The sequence below is a fragment of the Cervus elaphus genome, chromosome 22 (assembly GCF_910594005.1).
Source record: "Cervus elaphus chromosome 22, mCerEla1.1, whole genome shotgun sequence".
Taxonomy (NCBI): domain Eukaryota; kingdom Metazoa; phylum Chordata; class Mammalia; order Artiodactyla; family Cervidae; genus Cervus; species Cervus elaphus.
The window spans coordinates 7,254,908-7,279,998 of NC_057836.1; the positions used below are offsets into that span (position 1 = coordinate 7,254,908).

General features: G+C 46.1%; 1 protein-coding gene and 1 non-coding gene across 5 annotated transcripts in view; both read right to left on the reverse strand.

The window, feature by feature from the left end:
* The window catches only part of LOC122680298 (coiled-coil domain-containing protein 134), a 73,815-nt gene that overhangs the window by 17,911 nt on the left and 30,813 nt on the right, over positions 1 to 25,091 (reverse strand). Inside the window, exons 19-32 of one of the 4 annotated variants that reach the window (XM_043881512.1) lie at positions 24,463 to 24,610; positions 20,762 to 21,037; positions 15,669 to 15,834; positions 12,823 to 12,927; positions 10,786 to 10,896; positions 10,342 to 10,502; positions 8,529 to 8,624; positions 8,043 to 8,124; positions 7,678 to 7,853; positions 4,734 to 4,815; positions 4,042 to 4,148; positions 1,574 to 1,702; positions 1,262 to 1,374; positions 270 to 476 (exon numbers count right to left, since the gene is read on the reverse strand). In XM_043881512.1, the coding sequence (XP_043737447.1) occupies positions 431 to 476; positions 1,262 to 1,374; positions 1,574 to 1,702; positions 4,042 to 4,148; positions 4,734 to 4,815; positions 7,678 to 7,853; positions 8,043 to 8,124; positions 8,529 to 8,624; positions 10,342 to 10,502; positions 10,786 to 10,896; positions 12,823 to 12,927; positions 15,669 to 15,834; positions 20,762 to 21,037; positions 24,463 to 24,610 (1,798 nt within the window). In that variant the 3' untranslated portion in view covers positions 270 to 430. Of the gene's footprint in view, positions 1 to 269; positions 477 to 1,144; positions 1,375 to 1,573; positions 1,703 to 4,041; positions 4,149 to 4,733; positions 4,816 to 7,677; positions 7,854 to 8,042; positions 8,125 to 8,528; positions 8,625 to 10,341; positions 10,503 to 10,785; positions 10,897 to 12,822; positions 12,928 to 15,668; positions 15,835 to 20,761; positions 21,038 to 24,462; positions 24,611 to 25,091 lie in introns of those variants that run through there. The other 3 variants (XM_043881510.1, XM_043881511.1, XM_043881513.1) reach the window with 3 other exon arrangements.
* Positions 24,125 to 24,231, reverse strand: LOC122680945. The gene has a single exon (XR_006336853.1). It is a non-coding gene; the product is annotated as a U6 spliceosomal RNA (small nuclear RNA).

Here is a 25,091-nt window from a genome sequence, read left to right on the forward strand (position 1 = left end):
CTCTCTCCACTTTCACTTGAGGTAAAGCAGTAGATAAACTGATCCCAGAGCACCTGGATCACAGCAGCACCAAACATGTGGCCTCTCTCTGCCTCTCCTGCCCCAAAGATGGCCTAACTGATGTCTTCAACTGAGGCGACCTGCTGGTGTAACCAGAACAAGTCCACCCCCTCTCTCCCTAAGGAGGCCACCCATCCTGGCTGAGGAACCAGCTGGAGGGAGCCCAGGTAAGTGCAAAGTGAAATGTTTTTGGAGAGCCCACACAGGCATCTGAGTGTATCACTTTATTTCCTGATTCTGTTTCAATGATGGAGTAAATGGCCCCAGATGAATGGCTGCAGTTGTCATCCATTTCCCCCAAACCACTGTGCCCTGACTTTGTCTTCTCCAGGTCTCAGTTCTCTCTGCTTCTAGGCATCCGGCCAGAGGGTCAGTCTCTGATGTGGGACAGGGATACAGACACCCCTCCCAGGCAGCTGGCAACAACCATGAGAGGAGAACAGCAAGGAGGTAGGGCCAACCATGGGAGAACCACGCTTCTGGGGCAAAAATAGTCAGACAAGAGCAGAGGTGCTCCTGAGAATAATGGGATGGACTCTAAATTTGGGACCTGAATACCTGAGCTCAGTAGTCACTATATATCAAGGAGGGAACCGTTCCATGGAAAGGGGAAGGAGGAGAGTCTGTGAGGAGGCACTCCCACCCCAGCACACGCACCTCCAGACCAAGTGTCTCTGGAGCACCACCACAGCAACCCCTCAGAGGGCGGGTGACCCCTGGCTTGCTCGGGGACCTGCCAGTCACCCAGCACCATCCCCCATGTTACACTCAGGGCAGCATCTGTGCCAACTGGGCTTGGGCAACTTTCTCCAAAGCTCCTGGGGAAGGGGTCACTCCCTCTGAGTTTGGTGATATGACTTTGGAGATGGTCAAATCTGGGGTCAAATCCTGATGCTATCAGTGTGGATCCGGGCACGTCATTTAACCTCTCTGATCTAAGTTACTACTGCATTAACACTCCTAGCTATTGTGAGGATTCGATACAGTGCATGTAACATGACTGGTCCTTGGTAGGAACTTAACAAACAGAACAAGTCATTGTCACTGCTCCCACTGTTAATTATTATCACCGACCCCTGCTTGCCTTAAGAGGACAGGGCTGTAGACAGGGTACTTCTCTACTCTGAAGCATGATGCTGTGGCCTCCCATAGCCTGGGTGACCATGCCCAGGCCAAAGCTCCAAGATGCAAGAAAGGATACAGCATGTCCTGTAGGGGTGGCTGGGCCAGGGAGGCCCTGAGGGAAAGACTCTCCAAGGAGGCCTGAAGGGTCTGGGCCATGCTGTGGTCAGTCAGGAGGCCCATGCTCTGGACCTGGAGAAAAAAGAGGGTAAGAAAGACAGGCTTTCTCAGTGCCCACTCCACACAGGCCCTCTCTGCCCTCCATCCCCTGCACTCCTGACCTCCCACTGGCTGTTGTGGTTAGAGCTCCCCCCTCCCACCCCGCCCCAAGAGAAGATGGTATAGAGGGTTTGGCCTCCAAGTGGCTAAATGGCATCCCCTCCCCACTCACCTGCAGGAAGAAGCCATGCAGAGCCTGGAGTGTGGAGGCAGGAAGGGTAGAGAGGTCGGTCGAAGCTGCGCCTTGCAGAACATGACCCACCTCCTGAGAGAGGATGCTGCTGCTCCGGAACCGCACAAACTGGGCCAGGGAGAGAAGCCAAGAATGCAGTGACTCGGCATCTCCTCCATTCACAAACACTTCCTGTGTCCCTGCCATGCCCAGCACTGGGCTGGGGACATAGATTTGAAGCCCACAGAACTCTGCCTTCAAGGAGCTCGGCACTGGTATGCACAGGTGGGGTTGTGTCTTGGGACAGTGAAGTAATGAGGACTGCTCGACGTTGAGAGCTGGCCCTGCTGACCCCTCAGTCTCCAACTCCCCGCCCCTCAGCCTTGCCTCTCACATTAGACTACGTGTGGTCAACCAACCCGCCACCATGTCCTTGTATACCTGCTGTTCTCACCTCAGCACCCGTAATACTTTTCCTTCTCTTTCTCGATTAATCCTTCAAGTCTCGGCTAAAATGTTACCTTCACTACTGAATGGTTCTTTAATTTTATTAAATTAACTCTCCCTCCTTCTGTTAAAGCCTTTGAGTGTGTGGATCACAACAAGCTGTGGAAAATTCTTAAAGAGATGGAAATACCAGATCACCTTAACCTGCCCCCTGAGAAATCTATATGCAGGTCAAGAAGCAACAGTTAGAACCAGACATGGAACAACAGACTGGTTCTAAATTGAGAAAGGAGTACATCAAGGCTGTATATTGTCACCCTGCGTATTTAACTTATATGCAGAGTACATCATGAGAAAAGCTGGGCTGGATAAAGCACAAGCTGGAATCAAAGGCTGCCGGGAGAAATATCAATAACCTCAGATATGCAGATGACACCAACCTTATGGCAGAAAGCGAAGAGGAACTAAAGAGCCTCTTAATGAAAGTGAAACAGGAGAGTGAAAAAGCTGGTTTAAAACCCAACATTCAAAAAACTTAAGATCATGGCATCCTGTCCCATCACTTCATGGCAAGTAGATGGGTAAACAATGGAAACAGTGACAGACTTTATTTGCTTGGGTTCCAAAGATCACTGCAGATGGTAACTGCGGCCATGAAATTAAAAGACACTTGCTCCTTGGAAGAAAAGCTATGACCAACCTAGATAGCATATTAAAAAGCATAGACATTACTTTGCCAACAAAGGTCTGTCTAGTCAAAGCTCTGTTTTTTCCAGTAGTCATATACGGATGTGAGAGTTGGACCATAAAGGTTGAGTGCCGAAGAATGATGATTTTGAACTGTGGTGTTGGAGAAGACTCTTGAGAGTCCCTTGGACTGCAAGGAGATCCAATCAGTTCATCCTAAAGGAAATCAGTCCTGAATATTCATTGGAAGGACTGATACTGAAGCTGAAGCTCCAGTACTTTGGCCACCTGATGCAAAGAACTGACTCCCTGGAAAAGACCCTGATGCTGGGAAAGATTGAAGGCGGGAGGAGAAGGGGACAACAGAGGACGAGATGGTTGGATGGCATCACTGACTCAATGGACAAGTTTGAGCAAGCTCTGGGAGATGGTGAAGAACAAGGAAGACTGGCATACTGCTGTCCATGGGGTAGCAAAGAGTCGGACACGACTGAGTGACTGAGCACCAACAGGTATTAACTGTCCCTCCCAGCTCTGGCAGAAACAATTACTCTTTTATCGGGACTTCCCTGTTGGCTCACTGAAAAGAATCTGCCTGCCAATGCAGGGAACACAGGTTCAATCACTGATCTGAGAAGATTCCACATGCCACGGAGCAACTATGCCTGTGTGCCACAACTACTGAGCCACCACTCTAGAGCCCCCATGGCGCAATTATTGAAGCCTGTGTGCCTAGAGCCTGTGCTGTGCCCTGCAACAAGAGAAGTTACCGCCATGAGAAGATCATGCACTTAAAGGAAGAGTAGCCCCGCTCGCTGCAACTAGAGTAAGCCCACGTGCAGCAATGAAGACCCAGCACAACAGCAACAAAAAATTTACTTTTCTCTGGGTTCCCACACCAACCATTGACTTACTCATTGATCTGTTTCACTATCATTCACGGGCTCACTGCCTTGTTGTTTATTCAGTGGATACCTACTGTGTTCTAGGCACTTAGCATTATTTTCTACTCTTCCATTAATAACATCATATTTTAAGTCTTAGTTTCATTGTCTATCTCCTTCTCTAGACTGAGGGACCCTTAAGAAAGAACAGTTGGCTCATTGACATCTTTGGTAGCTAGCACAGGACCTGACATGTGGTGGGCAGGCCCTGGTCAATGTTTCATTAGTGAGTGAATAAGAAAGAATGCCCAGGTCTTCTGGGCTGAGAAGATGTGGGCATTTAGAGGAATTCTCTAAGCAGGCTTCTTGTAGGGTGAAGGCCCACCCAGCCCCTCTACCTTCTTGGAGGATGACATTCTTCAGACCACAAGACATCCATTCTACACTTACCAGGGTCATAAGTCTCAAGATTTCAGGTTTGAGGAAGGAATTCTCTCCAGCTTCCAAGAGAGTAAACATCAAAAACCGATTCCAGGGCTGGCAGGCCACATGGAGGGCTATGGGAAACACCAGTCACCGTGTTGTTAATGCTGCTTTTCTGAAGGCCGTGGAACACTGATAAAGAAAACTTTCTCCTATTGGCTCAAAAAACAGGTTGCTCCACTCGAGGCAGGGCATTGTTCAATGCTGACTCCAGGGGTTTCTTTTTTTCCTGGGCTTCTATCTACCCACACTGCCTGGCACAGGGAGACCATATATATATTATATCCCATTATATGTGGGAGGAGCTCTGCCATGCAAGAGCTATGTGGGGCAAGTTGCTTGACATCCCTGAACTTCAGTGTCCTCATCTGTATGACGGACATAGCAGTGCCCTTGTAGTATTGTTAAAAGAATTAAACAAGATGAATGTGAATCAGGGAGCTCCCTGGTGGCCTAGCGTTAGGATTCTGGGCTTTCACTGCCATGACTCAGGTTCAGTCCCTGGTAGGGGAATTGACATCCCGCAAACAAAAAAAAAAAAAGAAGAGTATGCATCACAGAACAGGGGATGGGAGTTTGGGGTGGGAGGGTGTCATGGCAGATGCTGGCTCCCTCCAACCACCCCCATGGGAACATCAGAGAAGAGGGAGGGTTTGTACCAAAGTCTGGGCTCCGAGCATGCAGGTAGTCAAGCAAGGCCTCCAGGCAGCCGACACAGGCGTGGGACAACAGAGGGTCCTTCTGCAAAAAAACAACGAAACCCACAGACGTACACGTCAGATTTCACAATAATGGATTTTGCTGCCAACTAAGAAAAAAACATTTGGTTTTCAAAACAATTGGATTTCAGGATTTCAGATTGGGGATTGTGACTCTGTAGAAAATCAAGATGCTTGTTGGTTTCATCTCTCACTCACACACAAATCACAGTGTGTATATTGATGATTTACCAACATTTGACAGACTGTTCTGTTCCAGAAAAGAGTGGGCCCTGGGGCCCTTTAAGCGATTCACAAATTACAGATGCTGTAAGAGCCCCGCAGTTTATCTAAGTCAGCACGGGTAGGTTTTTTCTTAAAGCAGAACCTTTTACCAAACAAAATTTTATGCTCTAATAAGCACATGAAAAGAGCTTATTATCATTAGTCATTAAGGAAATGCAAATTAAAATCACCTTGAGATAACACCACATACTCACCAATAGCTAACTGTGACTGACAATAAATACTAAGTATTGTCAAGAATGTGAAGCAGATAGAACTTTCGTGCACTCCTGATGGGAAGGCGAAATGGTGCAGCCGCTTTGGAAAATAGTTTGATGGTTTCTTATAGACACATGCTTACCATATGTTGTAGGCAGAATTTTAAGATGGTCCCATGACCTTTGCTCCCAGATGTTACTCCTGTGATTAGGTTACATTATATGGCAAAAGGGAGATTGTTTGGGTTGGTCCAATCTGATCACACCAATTCTCTAAAAGTAGAGTTTTCTTTGGCTAGTGGCAGAAGAAGAACCAGAGAGACCGGAAGTATGAGAAGGACTCAACATGCACTGGCTAGTTAGAGGATAGAGGGGCCATGTAAGACAGAATAGGGGCAACCTTAAAGAGATGAAAGAGCTCCCCCGACACCAAACTAAGAAAGAAGTGTTTCTTTCCTTGATCTCCCAGATAAGCACCCAGCCTGAGCAATAACTTGATTTCAGCCTTGTGAGACTCTTAAGTGAAGAACCTGGTTAAGCCCACCCAGACTTCTGACATAAAGAATTATCAGATAACAAGTGGGTGCTGTGTTAAGCTATTACATTTGTGGTGTGTAGATACACAGCAACAGAAAACTAATATGTCATTTGACCCAGCAATCCCACTCCTAGGTATTTTACCCAAGAGAAGTAAAAATGGATATTCACACAAAGACTTGTACTTCAGTCTTTATTCAAAATAACCAAAAGTCTGGAAGTCCCAAATAGCTATCGGTGTTGTGTTAGTCGCCCGGTCACATCCAGCTCTTTGTGGCCCTGTGGACTGTAGCCCGCTAGGCTTCTCCATCCGTGGAATTTTCCAGGCACAAATACTGAAGTAGGTTGCCACTTCCTTCTCCAGGGGGTCTTCCCAACCCAGAGACTGAACCTAGGTCTCCCGCACTGCAGCCAGACTCTTCACCATGTGAGCCTCCAGGGAAGCAGCAGGTAAACAGATAAACAAGTTGTGGTATAGCCACATAACAGGCCACTACTCACCAATATATAGAAATAAAGTACCGATACACACAACAGTATGAATGAGTCTCAAAAGCATTAAGCTAAGTTGAAGAAGACAGACACACAAGGCAACATAATGTATGATTTCATTTATATGGAATTCTAGAAATGGTACAACTGTAGTGCCAGAAAGCAGATCAGTGTTTGCCAAGGGTCAGGGATGGGGAGGGGACTGACTACAAAGCAATACATGGGAGCTTTTTGTGGTGCTGGAAACCTATACCATGATTCTGGTGGTGTTCACAAAACTGAATATATTTGTCAAAACTCATCTAATTACACTTAAATCAGTGAATTTTACTACATGTAAGTTATATCTCAGTAAGACTGATTTTTTTTTTTTTAATGTAACAAACTAACCAAAAAAATCCTATGTTCTCCTCATGCTATCCTTCGGAACACAGCAACCTGGAGGTTAAGTTATGAGGCAGATCTGGGTTTGAATCCTTGCTTGACTACTTACCATCTGCAGGATCCTGGCCAAGGTTACTTAATTTTGCTAAGTGGGGATAAAAAGATTACTTGGGTTGCTAAGAGGGTTTGATGAGATATGGGTACAGAGTATCTAATGAGTGCTTGGCACTGAGTTAGCACAAGTGGTGAATATCTTAATGAAATGCAGAACAGGGGAAACATTCTCCCTAACAACCCCCAAGTCTAGGCCTTGTGTCCTTTCTCCTTCTCCAATCAAAAATTAACTCTTAACCAGTTAAGAGTTGGGAACTTCCAACTTTTTCCCAGGTACTCAAAATTGGCCACTTTTTGCTTGTCCAGGATCCATTCCTCCTTCTTCTGAGAACAATTTTATTTTGCAGAAACACTCCTCTCTTATGTTCAGTTCATGTGAGTTATGGAGAGTTAACTATATGCCCCATCCTCCAGGAGAGGCACAAGTCAGGCCAATCAGAACACCCCATGTTTCAAGCAGGGTGACTAGCACATTACCAAGCCAGGCTCATGAGATTCAATTCTGGGGGCTACTGAGATAGAGAAACTTTCTTTCTGCCAGGATATAAGCCAAGAGCTGCTCTATGTTATCCTACCATCCATGAGAAGAAAGCTGAGAGAAATGCAGAGCCAGGAGATAAGAGAGATAGAGCTCTGATGACACTGTCTGAGCCTCTGGGATCTCAGATGTGCCTAAAGCCAGTTTTGGCCCCTGGACTTCTCAGTTATGAGGCAATTTGAGTTTTGTTTCTGTCACTGTAACTTTAAAGCCAGTCAATCTACTCTCTAGGACTTGGTGGGAATACCAGGGTCTTGACAGGCAAGCTACCCCTTCCTGCCGTCATCCTGGGAGAACCAGGCTCCACTGCCAGGGTCGCACTTGGCAAGGGCCTTACCTGCACCAGAAGGTTCTGCAGTCCGATGACCAAGGACAGCACTTGTGATGTTCCCAGTGGAGATAGGACAGTGTCCTCAGGGGCTGGCAGTGACTGGGCCCCTGAGGGCAGTAGGGCAACCAGGGCAGAGGAGAAGTTTTGTTGCAGGGCTGTCCGCAGGAAGCGTAATATGGCAGCTGAAAGTAGGAAACTCCTTACACCCAGTTCCTGTCTCATTCCCCACCTCCCTGTGCCCAGCTCTGTTACAGGGGGAAGACCACGGAGATATAGTGGGGTGACCACAGTCTGGTCTGGGTGGGGTGGTCCCATCTCAGGATCTAGGGGAAAGGTTTTTCTTCTCCCTGCTGGAGGCCCTTGGCCCACACCTGACAGCAGTGCAGCCTTTTTCTTCGGGACGCTGAGGGCCTTCAGTACTTGGTCCAGTTCCACGGACAATGTCTGATGAACCTGGCAGAGCATGGGGTAAAGGCATAGCCCCCACTTTCTGGGAGCCTGGGGAGAAAATAACCTGCCACAATATTTCGTGTACCTTCATACACATACCCAGAAGGACAGAGAAGGCCACACAGGGTCTTGTGAACCTCACCTGGATTCAGGAGCTTGAGGAGGAAAATCAAGCCCAGACCTGGAGAACCCTGCTTCTCCCAAATTTCCCCCATCCTCAGAGAGCCTCTGCACCAGGGAGGAACTGATCCTGGCCTTATCTGTAAGTCCATCTCTACCTCAGCCCACCGTCTACCTAACTCAGACCTGGAGTCAGATGGCCCAGATTCAAAATTCTGGCTCTGCCACTGGCCAGCTTAGTGGCTGTGGACAAGCCGCTGCCCTGCACCTCTCCCAGCCTGTCTTACCTCCGTCACCCGTGAAACGTGAGCAGTACCACCTGCTCTCACTCCCGCCAGAGCCACTGTGAAGAACAGCTGGGGATCAGTGCTGTGAATGTGCTCCTTGATGTCAAAACAGTGACCAAAGTGAGGGGTTAGTTTAGGCAACAGGTTCAAAGCTGTGAGTGTGCTCTGCTCTCCTTACCCAGAACATGAGCTGCCTTTAGGCAGCTTCTCCTCCACTTGGATCTATCACAGTTTTGCACAAAGCATTTCCTCAAAAATGCTTGTTGGCTGATGGAATTGGCAGGTTCTAAGCAGAACCAACTTCTATAAAGATATTGAGATGCTATACTAATCTGTTAGTAGAGGAAGCTGTGTGCAAGTTCTGTGCTATCTGCTCAATTTTTTGGTAACTCTAAAACTGTCCAAAAAATAGCAGCTACTAAAAATCAACCAGAAACAAACAAAACAAGGTATGGAGATGTGAAAGAGCACAGTGAACTGGGAGAAGAGCAAGCATGTGCTCAGAAGAGGAGGGCAGAATGACAGGAAGTAAGGCTGTAGGGGGGCCTAGTAGGTAGGGTCTCAGCAGCCAGGAAGAGAACAGAAAGGTGCTGAAGGATAGTGGGCAGAGGGCAAGTGTGGACAGACTGTGCTGTGGGGATAGAGAGGCAGGGGAATGGAGAGGCTGGGGCCAGCAGATTGTGAACAGGCTGCCTTGGTGTTGAGGACGAATGATCAGGACTGAACGAGAGCAGAAGTGAGGAGAGCAGAGGCAGTTAGGTGATTGGCTGGGTGTGAGCTGAGGGCCAGGGCAGAACTGATGACGTGGTGCAGGCTTCCATCCAGGCAGGTGGCTGCAGGGGCAGGGGTGGGCCCAACAGAGAAAAGCAGGAGAGGTTCCTGTCCCAAGTTGACCCCACTAGCAACTACCTGAGGATCTGCTACAGTGTAGATCTGCCAGTTTACTGAAAGTCTAGAAGCCAAAATTTTAAGACTCACTTCAATTCTATACCAGTGAGTTTGCCTGGCATTAGGTTGGCACAAAGCTGGGCACAGTGAGAGGATTCCCCAAGGGGTAGGCAATGGTTTACATCCACCAGGAGCAGCCAGCCTTAAGGGAAGCACTGAAAAGTGGAGCAGCCCACAGAGGAGCCCATGCAGGGCACTAGGATGCCAAGGTCATACAAGGGCGAGGGGCTGAGAGGAAAGGAGGTGCTGTGTGGACAAGTCCATGGCGCTTCCGTTCCCCGCATCACCTTCTCTAACAGTCACATGACAGCTCCCATGTGTATGGCACATCACAGCTTGCCACCCACCACTTCAAGATCACGACTGGATTCTGCCTTCCTGTTCAGCTGGACAGTCCACTCCCTACACCCTGACATGTGATATCTCACCACTCTTCAAATACATAAATCATGTCTTAAACTTGTGCAGCTTCAGGCCTGTGCTCATCTCATTCTCTTTGCCTAGCATGCTCTCCCCCTCGCCTGGCACAGTCTTACTTACCTTTCAAAGCTTTGCTTAAAGATTACAACACAAGTTCCCCAAGTGTGGGGTGTATACTGTATTCATGTTTTATTCCTCTGTTCCTAAAGTACCGCCTGGCATGTAGGTGATCCATGTGTGCTAAATGGATCAATGTAAATCAACCTGACAACAGCCTTGCATGTTACTCTCCTGTTTTGTAGGCAAGGAAACTGAAGCTCAAAGAGATAAATACTTCACTAAGGTTACATAGGTAATAAGCCACAGAGCTGAGACCAGAACTCGGATCTTCATCGCTCCTTTGAGTGACACCCATGCCCCAAAGCTACAGCGGTTAGAGACTAACCTGAAGACTGCCTTGGTGCTGCTGGGCAGAGAAGGAGGCAGTGAGCAGCCAGGCGGAGCAGAGGAGCCCGGTCCTGGGAGAGTCCTCTTCAGCCCAGGTCAGCGCCAGCATCTTCTCCAGAAGCTCTATCAGGGCCGTGCTGCTCAGAAGCACTGCAGCAGCTGCAGAGGGTTGGGCAGAGCAGGTGGTGCTCAATTAGTACCCAGAAGGTGCTTCACATACGTACTGTGAATGAACAAAAGGGTCACCTGGAGGCTCTAAAGGTCCCAGCTTCATTTTGGAACCAAAGGTTATTGGAACCAGAAAGGACCTTATGACCATCCATTCCAGCCACACACACCCTTATTTATTTTTTTAAGATGGAAGAACTGAGGGCAGCAAGAGCCCCAGACACTGCCCAGCACCCTCCCTTCCTCTTCACTGTGCCAGCCTGGGCCCCAGCACCTCTTCTCTGACTGCCCAGCGTGGTCTGGTGAAGGCTGCAGTACAGGAAGTTGAAGGAGGGCTGCAGGATGTCCGAGTCAGCGGGGCTGCATGTCCCACACAGCTTGCTCACTGCAAGAGATCAGAGTCCTTGGCAGCCCCAGCACTCACATGTCTTAAAGCTAATGGCCCTCAACTGGCTAATTTCAGATGTCAGTCTTGGGGATCAAGAACAAACCAGGTGTCCCTGATGTTATTGCCAATGGAAAGAAGCAGTGACAAACCCAAAGACATGTTCACACTCTCCATCGGAATAAACATCAGGCAAGCAGCCCACAGCTGCATGTATGAACAGACTGCACAAGTTTAGGAGGTCAAAAGGCAGCCTCTGACAGCACTTGTGCCAACCAGACTCCAGGTTGCAGAATCTGCAGAGGTTATGTAGGCCAACTTGCCACCATCAGCAGAAAGACGATTCAGTCTCTGAATTCTTTCAGCAATAGGCACTCACCACCTTCCCAGGGGAGGTCTGTAGCTATCGACGTTCAGTTCCCTAAACTTGCCACATTCTCTCTCTCATACCACCTCCATCTACCTTTCCTCCGATTCAGCAATCAAGATTCAGCTCAAAGTTCACCTCCCTCATGAATTCTCCCTTAATCAATCTGTCAAGGCAAGGTTAAACGCCTCCTCATACTCCACCTGCCTCATCAGAGCAGTTACAACACTGTGGAGTAGACATCCACAGAGCACAACCCCTTCCTCCTGGGATTACCAGCCCTTGCTCCTCTGCCCCCACCATCCTAGATATAAACCTACCTAAGTCCTCACTCACTTTTTTGGCAGCCATATCACACTTGACTTTACATGGCTCATGGTTAACCAGACAGCTAGGCCCCTCCCAACCACAGCCCCACCCTTGAACCACAGTCCTCTACTCGCAAATAAAACTATTCAAGGGTTGTATGTAAATATATACTCATTTCATGTGTATGTTTCAGTCTGTTATGTCTCCCTGTTAGAGGCCCTTTTGACAGCTGTTTTTGTCACACACAAACCTCCCTCCTGGCTGAGTGTCACCTGATAAGACAGGCAGGCAATGACCAGCACCAGGCCAGGCTGGACACTGATCTTCTCATGAGGAGATCTGGGCTCCAGGCAGGGAAAAAACCATGCTCCCCTGTGGCCAAAGGACACGCCACTCCACAGGGACTGGAGACACACCATTTTTCCTATTAATCTCAAACTTTCCTCAACAATCTTCCTGAGGGTGCTGCCTATGAACTGGTGGCTGCATCAATGAGCAATAAAAGATCCTAATAAGGTTTGGGGTGTGGGGAGGGAGAAGGCCTAGAGATCTGTGAACTGGATCATCAGATCCTGAGTCAGCTGCAGGGTGAGGTGGAGAACAGAGCTTGTGCCAGGAAAAATGAAGGGTACATAGACAGTACCCACTGAAGGCCTACTCTGTGCCAAGCACCCTGTGGCATTCTACATTTAAAGTTACTCCTTACATCAACCCTAAATCAGTACACACTATTATCTTATGAGGAACCAAAGGCTCACAAAGGCTAGAGGTTGCCCAAGGTTGCATAACTAGTGACTAAGCTGAGAACAAAAATCAGGCCTTCTTGATTCTGGAGCTTGTCACAGTGACTTATTTTGGTTTTTGTTCTCCAAACATTCCCAGAGGACGAGCAGAAGATCTGTAAGGTCCTTTATCAAGAAGCCCATAGGAGATCAACCAGTCAGAGAACTGTGCATGAGATGATCATATACCCTGAAACTCTCATCCCTCACATTGCCTTTAAAAATGCTTTGTTGAAATCATTCAACTTCGGGGGGTCTCAGTTTGTGGGGGGCATGAGTCCCCATTCTTGCATGGCCCTGCAATAAACCCTTCTCTACTCAAAAAAAGAGAGAGAAGCCCACAGGAATAGACTGACCCACCAGCTTCTTCCAAAAGGTGAAAGGGTGGAAGAAAAGGCCAAGGCCAGCACTATGAGGGTCGACCCACAGCCGGCCCAGCCCTGGGCCCTCAGGCACTGTCCCAAGCACCTTGGTGAAGCAGCTTCATGGCCATGCTGTCCAGTTCTTGCTCTGACTCATTCCTCAGCTGCACTAAGGAGAGGAGGCTCAACAGCAAAGGCAGGTTCCCGGAAGCTGTTAGGAACAAGAAGAGCTGGTCAGGGGGACTGACAGACAGATCACCACCACCACCGGACCAGTGGTAAATAGTTCGTTGGGATTTACCCCTATTTCCTGTCTTCTTTATTTGGAAAAGGGGCAACTGACAGACTGAGTGCCAACTCTGGGTTGGGTAAGAGAATTCATTATTTCACTTAATCCTCTTTAATTCATGGGGAGCAGGGACTGTCATTTCTGTTTCACACTTAAGAAAACTGAGGCCCAGAGAGGCTAACTGACATCTCCCGGGTCCCACAGTCACCGGCAGGGCCAGGACTTGAACCCAAAGCTGAATCCAAGGTCACAGTCTTTCCACTATGGGTTTCCAAGAGATCTCATGATCCTTAAACACTATTATCAGTTAGTTGTGGCTTCTCCTTCCCTGAAAAGGAAGGATTCAGCTCCTCCAGATCCCCTTAACAGAACAGAAGATATTAAGAAGAGGTGGCAAGACTACACAGAAGAACTATACAAAAAAGATCTTTACGACCCAGATAATCACGACGGTGTAATCACTCATCTAGATACAGACATCCTGGAATGTGAAGTCAAGTGGGCCTTAGGAAGCATCACTACGAACAAAGCTAGTGGAGGTGATGGAATTCCAGTTGAGCTATTTCAAATCCTGAAAGATGATGTTGTGAAAGTGCTGCACTCAATATGTCAGCAAATTTGGAAAACTCAGCAGTGGCCACAGGACTGGAAAAGGTCAGTTTTCATTCCAATCCCAAAGAAAGGCAATGCCAAAGAATGCTCAAACTACCGCACAATTGTACTCATCTCACACACTAATAAAGTAATGCTCAAAATTCTCCAAGCCAGGCTTCAGCAATACATGAACTTCCAGGTGTTCAAGCTGGTTTTAGAAAAGGCAGAGGAACCAGAGATCAAATTGCCAACATCCACTGGATCATCAAAAAAACAAGAGAGTTCCAGAAAAACATCTATTTCTGCTTTATTGACTATGCCAAAGCCTTTGACTGTGTGGATCACAATAAACTGTGGAAAATTCTTAAAGAGATGGGAATACGAGATCACCTGACCAGCCTCTTGAGAAACCTGTATGCAGGTCAGGAAGCAACAGTTAGAACTGGACATGGAACAACAGACTGGTTCCAAATAGGAAAAGGAGTACGCCAAGGTTGTATATTGTCACCCTGCTTATTTAACTTCTATGCAGAGTATATCATGAGAAACGCTGGGCTGGAAGAAGCTCAAGCTGGAATCAAGATTGCCAGGAGAAATTTCAATAACCTCAGATATGCAGATGACACCAAACTTATGGCAGAAAGTGAAGAACTAAAGTGCCTCTTGATGAAAGTGAAAGAGGAGAGTGAAAAAGTTGGCTTAAAGCTTTAACATTCAGAAAACTAAGATCATGGCATCTGGTCCCATCACTTCATGGCAAATAGATGGGGAAACAGTGGAAACAGTGGCTGACTTTATTTTTTTGGGCTCCAAAATCACTGCAGATGGTGACTGCAACCATGAAATTAAAAGACGCTTACTCCTTGGAAGGAAAGTGATGACCAACCTAGATAGCATATTAAAATGCAAAGACATTACTTTGTCAACAAAAGTCCGTCTAGTCAAGGCTATGGTTTTTCCAGTAGTCATGTATGGATGTGAGAGTTGGACTATAAAGAAAGCTGAGTGCCGAAGAATTGATGCTTTTGAACTGTGGTGTTGGAGAAGACTCTTGAGAGTGCCTTGGACTGCAAGGAGATCCAACCAGTCCATCCTAAAGGAGTTCAGTCTTGAGTGTTCATTGGAAGGACTGATGTTGAAGCTGAAACTCCAATACTTTGGCCACCTGATGCAAAGAGCTGACTCATTTGAAAAGACCCTGATGCTGGGAAAGATTGAGGGCAGGAGGAGAAGGGGACGAGAGAGGATGAGATGGTTGGATGGCATTACCAACTCAATGGACATGAGTTGGGGTAAACTCTGGGAGTTGGTGATGGACAGGGAGGCCTGGTGTGCTGCAGTTCATGGGGTCGCAAAGAGTTGGACATGACTGAGCGACTGAACTGAACTGAACTGAGATCCCCTTAAACATGCCTCCAAACCCCCGTCCTCAACAGAACTGGACCAAGTGAGCCATAGTTCTCCACCCACTTCCTCTTAATTGCTTGAAAATTAAAAAATTCAACTTTCTAAGAGTAGGGGAAAAAACAGACTAATCCCAGCCTTTCACACTATACCAAATATCAAGCTTTTGTGACTCCAGGGAGTCCCATTCCAGATTTGGAAACCATCCTTTTGGATCTCAATAGGAGGTTCCAATCCATCACAGATCCACTCCCTCCCTTGCCCCTGCTGGCTGTTGCTGCCTCCCTCACCTCCCCAACATTTACCACTTCTTTCTTCCCAACTAGGGGCTGCCATTCTTGTGACAAATAGCTCTGAGCACATGCTGCGCAGGGTGGGGATATGCATGCATGCATCAAACACACCCACCCATGCAGACATGAAACATAAGCACACTCAAACCACACACACACACACATACACACACACAAGTATGTTGAGCACCCACTCTCCCACAAGAGGATGGAGATAAAAGTTTCTCACTTGATGCCCCGCTGGCCTGACTTGTCTTTTGCAGAGAAAACTCAGATTCTCTCTCCCAGAGCAGACCTCATCACAGTAGAGAGGCCCACTCTTGAGTGACCTTCCTTCAGATCTAAACATGCCCGCAGTAGCTACAGGCTGACCTCCTGAGGGGGAGGACCCATGCTCCACCAGCAGATGCTGTAGGATCATCAGGAAGTGGCCTCTGATGAGACCGCCCACTTGGACATCTTCATTCCTCCTCAGAAAGGTCTTCAGGATGATCAGTACCTTGCGGGCTATGTCCAAGGGACTGGAACAGATGAGGTCCTGAGCAGGAGAGAAGGAAGCCAGAGCTCAAAGGGCATTATAGTTGGGGACAGTTGAACAGTGAAGAAGAGGGGCTGGAGAAGGGCCCCAAATAATGCTGTCACAGAACCTGGGGAAGGAAGCACTCACTTAGGACCTACCAAGCATCATCCTGTCAAATAAATCCATCCTAAACGGGAGAAAACAGAGGCTCAGAGAGATTGTGTGATGTGCCAAAGCTCACATAAACTAGTAAGTGGCACAGTTAGGATTTGAATCCCTGGTGGCTCAGATGGTAAAGAATCTGCCTACAATGCAGAAGACCCTGGGTCAGGAAGATTCCCCTGGAGAAGGGAATGGCTACCCACTTCAGTATCATTGCTGGGAGAATCCCATGGATAGAGGAGATTGGCAGGCTACAGTCCCAAGGGTAGGACTTGAATCACAACGAGTCAGACATGACTAAGTGACTAACACACTCCCAACTCCAATGGGACCTGAGTGTGCCTTAAGGGAGAAGGGGGTGGGGGTGGAGATGTCACAGGGCAAGGACAGGATGGGTTAGGACAGATTCAGGACACAGGAAGAGAGGCAAGGACCAAATCAGGCCCTGTCTCCACCATGGCATCTGGCTATTTCTGCCCCAAGGAGTAAAGGCCTTGGTTTCAGAAGGCGGGAAAGAACATTGCTTTTTATTTGCTTTCAGAGTTAATGAGTATATGTTAAAGGAGAAGTCAGCAGAAGCTACACCAGAGACTATCCCACTGAGAGCTCCTGCACCTTCCAGCTCAAACAGGCCGATTCCTCTGGACAGGGCAAGGGGGGCTGGGTGCCACGAAACCAGTGTCACACACAGACTCCTAGCTACTGACACACAGAGCCATGATTACAGGCAACCGGCCAGACAAACCCAGATGTGCTGGTCACTGGGTAGCACAGGGGCGTCTGTACTTGGCTCTCTAAAAACCCCCACAGCTGCCAGAGAAACAACGATAATACTGATGAAATAATTCATATTTTATGGCACAAAGAGAAACATTTAAACATAAAATTTTTCTTTGCTAGCTTGGGCCTCTTCCTCCCCTTTAAGTGTGTATTGTGCATCTGAATTAACCAGACCTCCTTAGGAGATACCATTCTTTCTCAATCTCATCAAGGGTCACAACTCATAAGTCTTTAGGAGATAACTTCCTTCCTAATTCTGCAAGGGACCATGGTGACCTGTGATCCACTACTACCTTTGTATGTATAGATTTAAATTGTGTAAACAATCAATAATATGTCATTTAACCATTTGTCTCAAAAACTTAAATCACTGTGCTTTGACCTCTTATGGGCAGAACAGTCCTCAGAGCTTTTTATTTTACTTTCTTAATTTATTTTTTTGGCCACACCACATGGTTTTCAAGATCTTAGTTAATGGACCACGCATGGAACCTGTGCTCCCTATACTGGAAGCACTGAGTCCTAACCACCGGACTGCCAGGGAATTCCCCTCAGAGATTTCTGAAAGACTGTCTACCAGGTTATAATTCTTGGGTTGGCTCAAATAAATATGCCATTTCCTTCTGAGATAGACTGTTGATTAATTTTTATTGACAACATCAATAGCAATCACTCAGTTAGGACCTAATAATGTCAGGTATTGTTCTGTGTTTAAACTATAGTTACATGTTTGTCTATACATTATCTGTATCTTCATGATAACTCTTCCTAGTAGGTGTTACTCCAGTTTTTCAAATCAGCAAACTGGGGCAGATTAACTAGTTTGCCTGTCAAGAAAGCAGGGGCATTATAAATTCTATAGCCACTATGATTTAAGGGCAGGGATGAGGTTGGCTTCATCTTTGTTACCTTGTAGGGACTTGGTTGGAAAGATCCCCTGGAGTAGGAAATGGCAACCCACTCCAGTATTATTGCCTAGAAAATTCCATGGACAGAGGAGCTTGTTGGGCTACATTCCGTGGGGTTGCAAAGAGTTGGACATGACTGAGCACGCACATACACATACACACAGAGACTCAGAAAACATCTCTGGAAGGAGAGGATCTCAGAATAAGAAGGCTAAAGGGAATCTCAGTTCATTTCCATCAACCTTTTTATAGAGTATGAGGCTGAAGCCAGATGAGGTGTGATTTGTCTAAGGTCACAGGACCCACAGCCAAACCAGTTTCCTAGTTCTGCTCCTTCACCAGCACATGGCTGCCTGACTGCCAAAGCTGGTCTCTTAGAAACCTAAGTTAGTGACTGTTAAAAGTGCCAAAGGACGGGGGCTACTTAGATATTTGGCAGCTGTGATAAATGCCAGGGGAAAGGGTGCACCCCACCCTGTGGGTTAGTGAGGAGGCTCTGGGTGGAGCATGGCCCACTCTGAAGCCTCTCCCGTCCAGAGTCATCCAGAACTCTCTGGGACTGGGCCGACCAGAGGCACATGGCCCAAGCAGGGAACAAACAGAGCTTCTATGACATCACTGCTTTTTACATATAAACAACCCACGTGAAAGACCACCCGTTGGTAAGAGTGGCAATTAACAGCTTTGTTTTCAGCTGTTAATTACCCATATCAGAAACAGAAATTGGTACCAACACATATTTTTAGACTCTTTCCCCTCCTGCAGCTAGAAGCTGGGAAGCAATGGTAGGAATTATACACATGAACAAACAACGAAGTTGTTCCTTGCTCTTCTATCTTAACACTGATGTTTCTAGGATCTAATTTAGTAAAAATTCATTAATTTAGGCTCCGGTCATTTTCATGACCTTTGTTAGTTCTATGACCTTCAGTATTCAATAAGTCTTCCTTCTTTTTTTAAAAACTGTTTATTTATTTGGCTGTATCAGGTCTTTCCAGGCTTAGTTGTCAGGTGGAATGTGGGATTTTAGCTGCTCAAGCAGGGTTCAAACCTGCATCCGTTGCATTGGAAGGCAGATTCTTAACCAATGGACCACAAGGGAAGGCCCTCAATAAGCCTTTCTGAGATTAAGATTCTTTATCTGGTTCAGAGTCAGTCAGGAATCAGTAAATGATAGTCTACTGTGTATAGCATACCACAAGTGCTCCTATATATTCTTTCATTTATCCCCATGTTATCTCCATTTTAGACATGAGGAAACCAAAGCTCAGAGAAGACTTCTTCCAGTTGTTAGGAGTTTGTTGTAGCTGAGTCCCTCACTGGCCCATGGGCCAGGAACTAGGTCTAATTCTTTCCTGTGCTCAAACAGCTCTCCTAATTAAATGAAACCCTGAGTCAGGGTTGGTTTCTCTCTTATCCTGAGATTTAGCTCAGTTTACTGGAAAAAATTACAGGGAATCAAAATCTGGGTTTTAATCTTAGCTCTTGTGACCTTGGGCAAATCTAAAACTATTTCTTAATCTGTTTAAAAAGAAAAAAATAAGATGCTATGATTAGTATCTTCCTCAGAAGATCTGAATTTTTTCTTTTTTGAGAAACTTAGATCTGTTCAGATCCCTAACTCAACAGGTCAGCAAAGGTTCATAAATACTTATGTGTGAGGAACTGACCCTGAATACTATATCTGGCAAAGAAAATCCAGTATCTTAGCTCTGTCCATTGCTACTCTGTGTCCCATCTTTCCTTATGCACTAATGGCTTATTTTTAACCCATTCCTTATTCCCTTTTCTTCCTCATCCAAGGAAGAATTTGAGCCAAAGCATGAATGTGGCCCCTATCAAATCAACACATGTGAGATTTCACAGAATGACAGATCTCAGGGACACAGGGTGGAGATTTAAGTCTGAGTGGGGGTGTGTATGTGTGAGTGTGAATATGGACAGAAGTAGGTAACTAAGGATGTGAGATATACAATACGCAGGTGTTATTTCCACCATAAAAGTGAAAAGTGAAGTCACTCAGTCATGTCCGACTCTTTGCGACCCCACGGACTGACCATAGCCTACCAGGCTTCTCCGTCCATGGGATTTTCCAGGCAAGAATACTGGAGTGGGTTGCCATATCCTTCTCCAGGAGATCTTCCCGACCCAGGGATTGAACCTGGGTCTCCCGCATTGTAGGCAGACGCTTTACCATCTGAGCCACCAGGGAAGTCCCATTTCCACCATAGTCACTCCAATAAAATCAGGGAATCATATTTATTGATGATAAGAATATCAAAAGAACACCCAGTCACCTCTAAAGGGCTGTGTCATTCTTCTAGGACTAAGGGACAGGGGGCAAGTAAGTGAACTGGTATTGAAGGCAGGGGTTCTAAACCACATTGTCAGTTTGGGACCTGCCACTAGTCACATTAATTGGTCACTAAATGCAAATTGTCAGCTGTGTAAATAATTTACTTTAAATATATATATATATTATAGCAGTTATTGCTATAATAATAAAGAAAAATAGATGGAATAAAGCCAGTGTGTGAGAAACTGCAAACAAGCAGCTTCCTTATCTAACTGATGAACCTGACAAAAATTATAGGAATGTCTTACACAAAAAAATCATTGGAATATGCAATAAACTCATGATAAAAAAAATTCTGGGTATGCCCAAGGGAGAGTGTTCCACATGTAACATTATCTTGAGAGTTATGACAGAAAAGAGGCTGAGTCCCTTTGCCAATCAGATATCTGCCACTACATGCCCCAGGGGTCCCCTGTGACATCAAACCCTTGCTAACAGAATATACTTAAGACAGGTAGGAGAGAGAGAATGGTGACAAAGGTCAGCATTTCAGAGGCATATCCCCTGGGGATTAGAGAGGCACATATCTCTCAGTGAGCAGACATCCATCAGACTTAGGAAAGGGTATGGATTTACCAGGCACCTGCCAGCTGAAAAGACCTCCTACTAGCATGGAAATAGTGATAAGTCCAGAGGCAGGTAGAAGCAGCTGTGGGTACCTCCTGACCTCAGGAAACCAGCTCCCAGAGAGAGAGGGCCCATCTCCTCTGACAGTAAAAAGGAGCAAGTGGTCACCTACTAGCAAAATGAGTAGGATGCTGGGGCTGCTCCTAAGCATGTGAAACAGGGCTGCTACGCTGGCGGGAAGGGTGGGCTGCCCAGCAGATGGGACACCGTACAGCTCCTCACAGCTGCTCTCTTCCCAGGAGAACCAAAGTTCCAGGACACGGTGCCCAAACCTCCTCATCAGCTCTGGATGCAGCAGAAACAACCTAAGCAGGAGCGGATGGTGGGTGTAGACTCGGTGCAGGTCTGGGGTGTCCTCTAGGAATTTTCTGATGACGCCAACCACAGCCTGGAGGCAAAGAATAAAGAGGCTAAATGCACCTTGCAGAGGGCCCAAGAGACTCCAATCCCCAACAAATAGAGACAGCCAAGATGTAACTGGGAAAAAATGTGCTGGCTTCTCAGGGGTCCAGGATATTTTCACTGGCATCCTCCAGCAAAAAGAAAACCTCACATGCACCCCAATGTTCATCGCAGCACTGTTTATAATAGCCAGGACATGGAAGCAACCTAGATGCCCATCAGCAGACGAATGGATAAGGAAGCTGTGGTACATATACACCATGGAATATTACTCAGCCATTAAAAAGAATTCATTTGAATCAGTTCTAATGAGATGGATGAAACTGGAGCCTATCATACAGAGTGAAGTAAGCCAGAAAGATAAAGACCAATACAGTATACTAACACATATATATGGAATTTAGAAAGATGGTAACGATAACCCTATATGCAAAACAGAAAAAGAGACACAAATGTACAGAACAGACTTTTGGACTCTGTGGCAGAAGGCGAGGGGGGGATGTTTCGAGAGAACAGCATCAAAACATGTATATTATCTAGGGTGAAACAGATCACCAGCCCAGTCTGGATGCATGAGACAAGTGCTCGGACCTGGTGCACTGGGAACACCCAGAGGAATCGGGTGGAGAGGGAGGTGGGAGGGGGGATCGGGATGGGGAATACATGTAAATCCATGGCTGATTCATGTCAATGTATGACAAAAACCACTACAATACTGTAAAGTAATTAGCCTCCAACTAATAAAAATGGGGAAAAAAAAAAAGAAAACCTCATTGTGCTTACCTTGTAACAGTGGCCCTCAACTCAGGGTGATTTCACTCCCCAAGGGACATTTAAAAATGTCTAGATTGTCTAGATTATTGATTGTCTTGATTGGGGGAGTGCAAGTGGTGTCTAGTGTGAGAGAGCAGAAATCCCACTAAATATCCTACAATGCACAGAACAGCCTCCCACAGAAAAGACTGTGCAAAATGTTACCAGTGCTGTGGCTGAGAAACCCCACTCTATAATGACACTTAGCACAGTATGTCACAACTGTCAGCATGTATGTGTCCACCTACCACGCTAGACTTCAGCTGCCTGAGGGCAGGGAATGCAACAGATTAATCTGTGGCCTGGCACAGGGCTTGGCACAGAGAAAGCAAAGGGTAGGTGTGTTAAACCATTTATTAAACCCTCTCTTCCCTGTTGCACATATAACAAAGCTCAAATTCCTGAGCATGTTACTCTCAGGATTTTATGCTTCATAGTTTTGACTTCACTTGGGTCTTTCATCCATTTTGAGTTCATTTCTGTGTATGATATGAGCTAAGGGTCCAACTCCATTCTGTTGCATGTAGATATGCAGCTGATTCCAACACCATTTATTAAAAAGGCAGTTCTTTCCTTTGCTGAATTGTCTTGTTGTCCTTATAAAAATATATGGGTTTATTTTGGGGGTTTTTGTTTGTTTGGGTTTTTGACCTGAGGGACCTTAATTCTCCCACCAGGGATGGAACCCAGGTCCTGGCAGTGAAAGTACTGAGTTCTAACCACTGAACAGACAGGGAATTCCCTATGGGTTTATTTTTGGACTGTCAACTCTATTCAGTTGATCTGGATGTCTCTCCTAGACATATTTAGAACCACACTGTCTTGGTTACTCTATCTTTGTAGTAAGTTTGAAATGAAGAAGTGTGAGTCCTCCAAACCTGATCTTCTTTTTCAAGATTGTTTTGGCTATTTTGGGTCCCTTGCATTTCCAAATAAATTTTAGAATCAGCTTGTCCATTTCGAGACAAGAAAAAAAAAAAAGAAGGCAACTAAAATTTTTATCAAGATTATGTTGAATCTATAGAATAATTTGGGGAGTATTGCCATTTAAACACTATTAAGTCTTCTTTTTTCCTAGTTTTATTGAGACATAATCAACATATAACATTGCATAAGTTTAAGGTTTCCCTGATAGCTCAGGTATGGGCTTCTCTTGTGGCTCAGCTGGTAAAGAATCTGCCTGCAATGTGCAAGACATGGGTTTGATCCCTGGGTTGGAAAGATTCCCCTGGAGAAGGGAACAGCTACCTACTCCAGAATTCCAGCCTGGAGAATTCCATGGACTGTATAGTCCATGGGGTCACAAAGAGTCGGACACGACTGAGGGACTTTCAAGTTTAAGGGATACAACATCATCATCTGATAAATGTATATATTGTGAAATGATTGCTCCAGCCCTAAGAGTTTATAAAGAAGCTGGAGGGAGGAAACTTGTAACATATAACCTCATCAAAGTAATCCAAGACCAGCCTGGTTAACAATGATGTAGGTCCCAGCAATACATTTTGTTTCATAAACTGTTATCTGTAGACACCTCACAACTTTTTCCTCCTGCACAAACTGGGGGTGGTACTAAGAAAACAGCCTTTAATCTAATTGATCTTTATAACTTAGGTTAATTAGGACCTAATTAGCTTAGGTCCACAGCATGCAGGATCCTTCTTCTCTGACTAGGGATCAAATCTATGCCCCCTGCAGTGGAAGCATGGAGTCTTGACCACTGGATTTTGGGGGAAGTCCTTAAGTCTTGATTTTCTTTTTTTTTTTCCCATTTATTTTTATTAGTTGGAGGCTAATTACTTTACAATATTGTAGTGGTTTTTGCCATACATTGACATGAATCAGCCATGGATTTACATGTGTTCCCCATCCTGATCCTCCCTCCCACCTCCCTCTCCATCCCATCCCTCTGGGTCTTCCCAGTGCACCAGCCCTGAGCACTTGTCTCATGCATCCAACCTGGGCTGGTGATCTGTTTCACCCTTGATAGTATACTTTTTTCAATGCTGTTCTCTCTGAACATCCCACCCTCACCTTCTCCCACAGAGTCCAAAAGTCTGTTCTGTACATTTGTGTCTCTTTTTCTGTTTTGCATATAGGGTTATCGTTACCATCTTTTTAAATTCCATATACATGTGTTAGTATACTGTATTGGTTTTTATCTTTCTGGCTTACTTCACTCTGTATAAGGGGCTCCAGTTTCATCCATCTCATTAGAACTGATTCAAATGAATTCTTTTTAATGGCTGAGTAATATTCCAAAAATATGGAACACTTCACAAATTTGCATGTCATCCTTGCACAGGGGCCATGCTAATCTTCTCTGTATCGTTCCAATTTTAGTATATGTGCTGCCGAAGCAAGCACTTGATTTTCTTATCAATAAAATAGAAATAGTAATCTCTGCCTCCCAGAACTGTTGAGAGAACTGGCTAAGTTACATGAGCTCCGTAAGTATCAGCACTGCGTCTCCCTCTAGTCCCCCAGCACACTGTCTCTCTGTCACCCAGCGTCTCTATACACACATCAAAATAGTCTTCCAAGGAACCATGATGAAGAGGAGAAGGAGGAAAAGCCCCAGGTGTTTTTGATCCATACCTCATCTAAGGCACCATCTTTGTCCTGGCAGATTGCAAGTAGATAGATAGAAGCTCTGAAGACGACGAGTGGAGGGTGTTCACCCTGGTCCTGCAGAGACAGGAGGAAGCTTTGCACAGCCACGAATAACTTCGTCTTTGACACAAACCTGTCAACCAAGGACAGTCTGAGTGAAAAAGGCAGAGATGGCTGTCCTGCCTTGCCACACCCTCCCTCTGCCCATCTGTCCCAGCATGTCCACAGACTAATGACATCTTGCACAAAGAGGGTGCTGTACATACTTAACAAAGGACTGTCACACATGCACAGCATGTAGTTCTGCTTTGTGCAAGGATCTGTTAGAGGACAGAGACTCCTCACTCACACCTAGAAGGTAAAGCATCAGGCAGCTGGACCAGCAGTGTTAAAAAGAAGGGTGCTACTTTGGGGGTTCAGGAGGCCCTGCTTTGACAGCCAGTTCACCCGTCTCTTCTCATATTTATCACTAAACATTTGTGTGTTCAATGGGCTCCTTTCTGGGGAAGGGAGACTTCTACACTTGTACATGCAAGGAAGATGGGGATGAGGAGACCAACTTTACTACATATCCTTTTATGCTTTTTAAATTTTCTACCATGGGTATGTCTCAC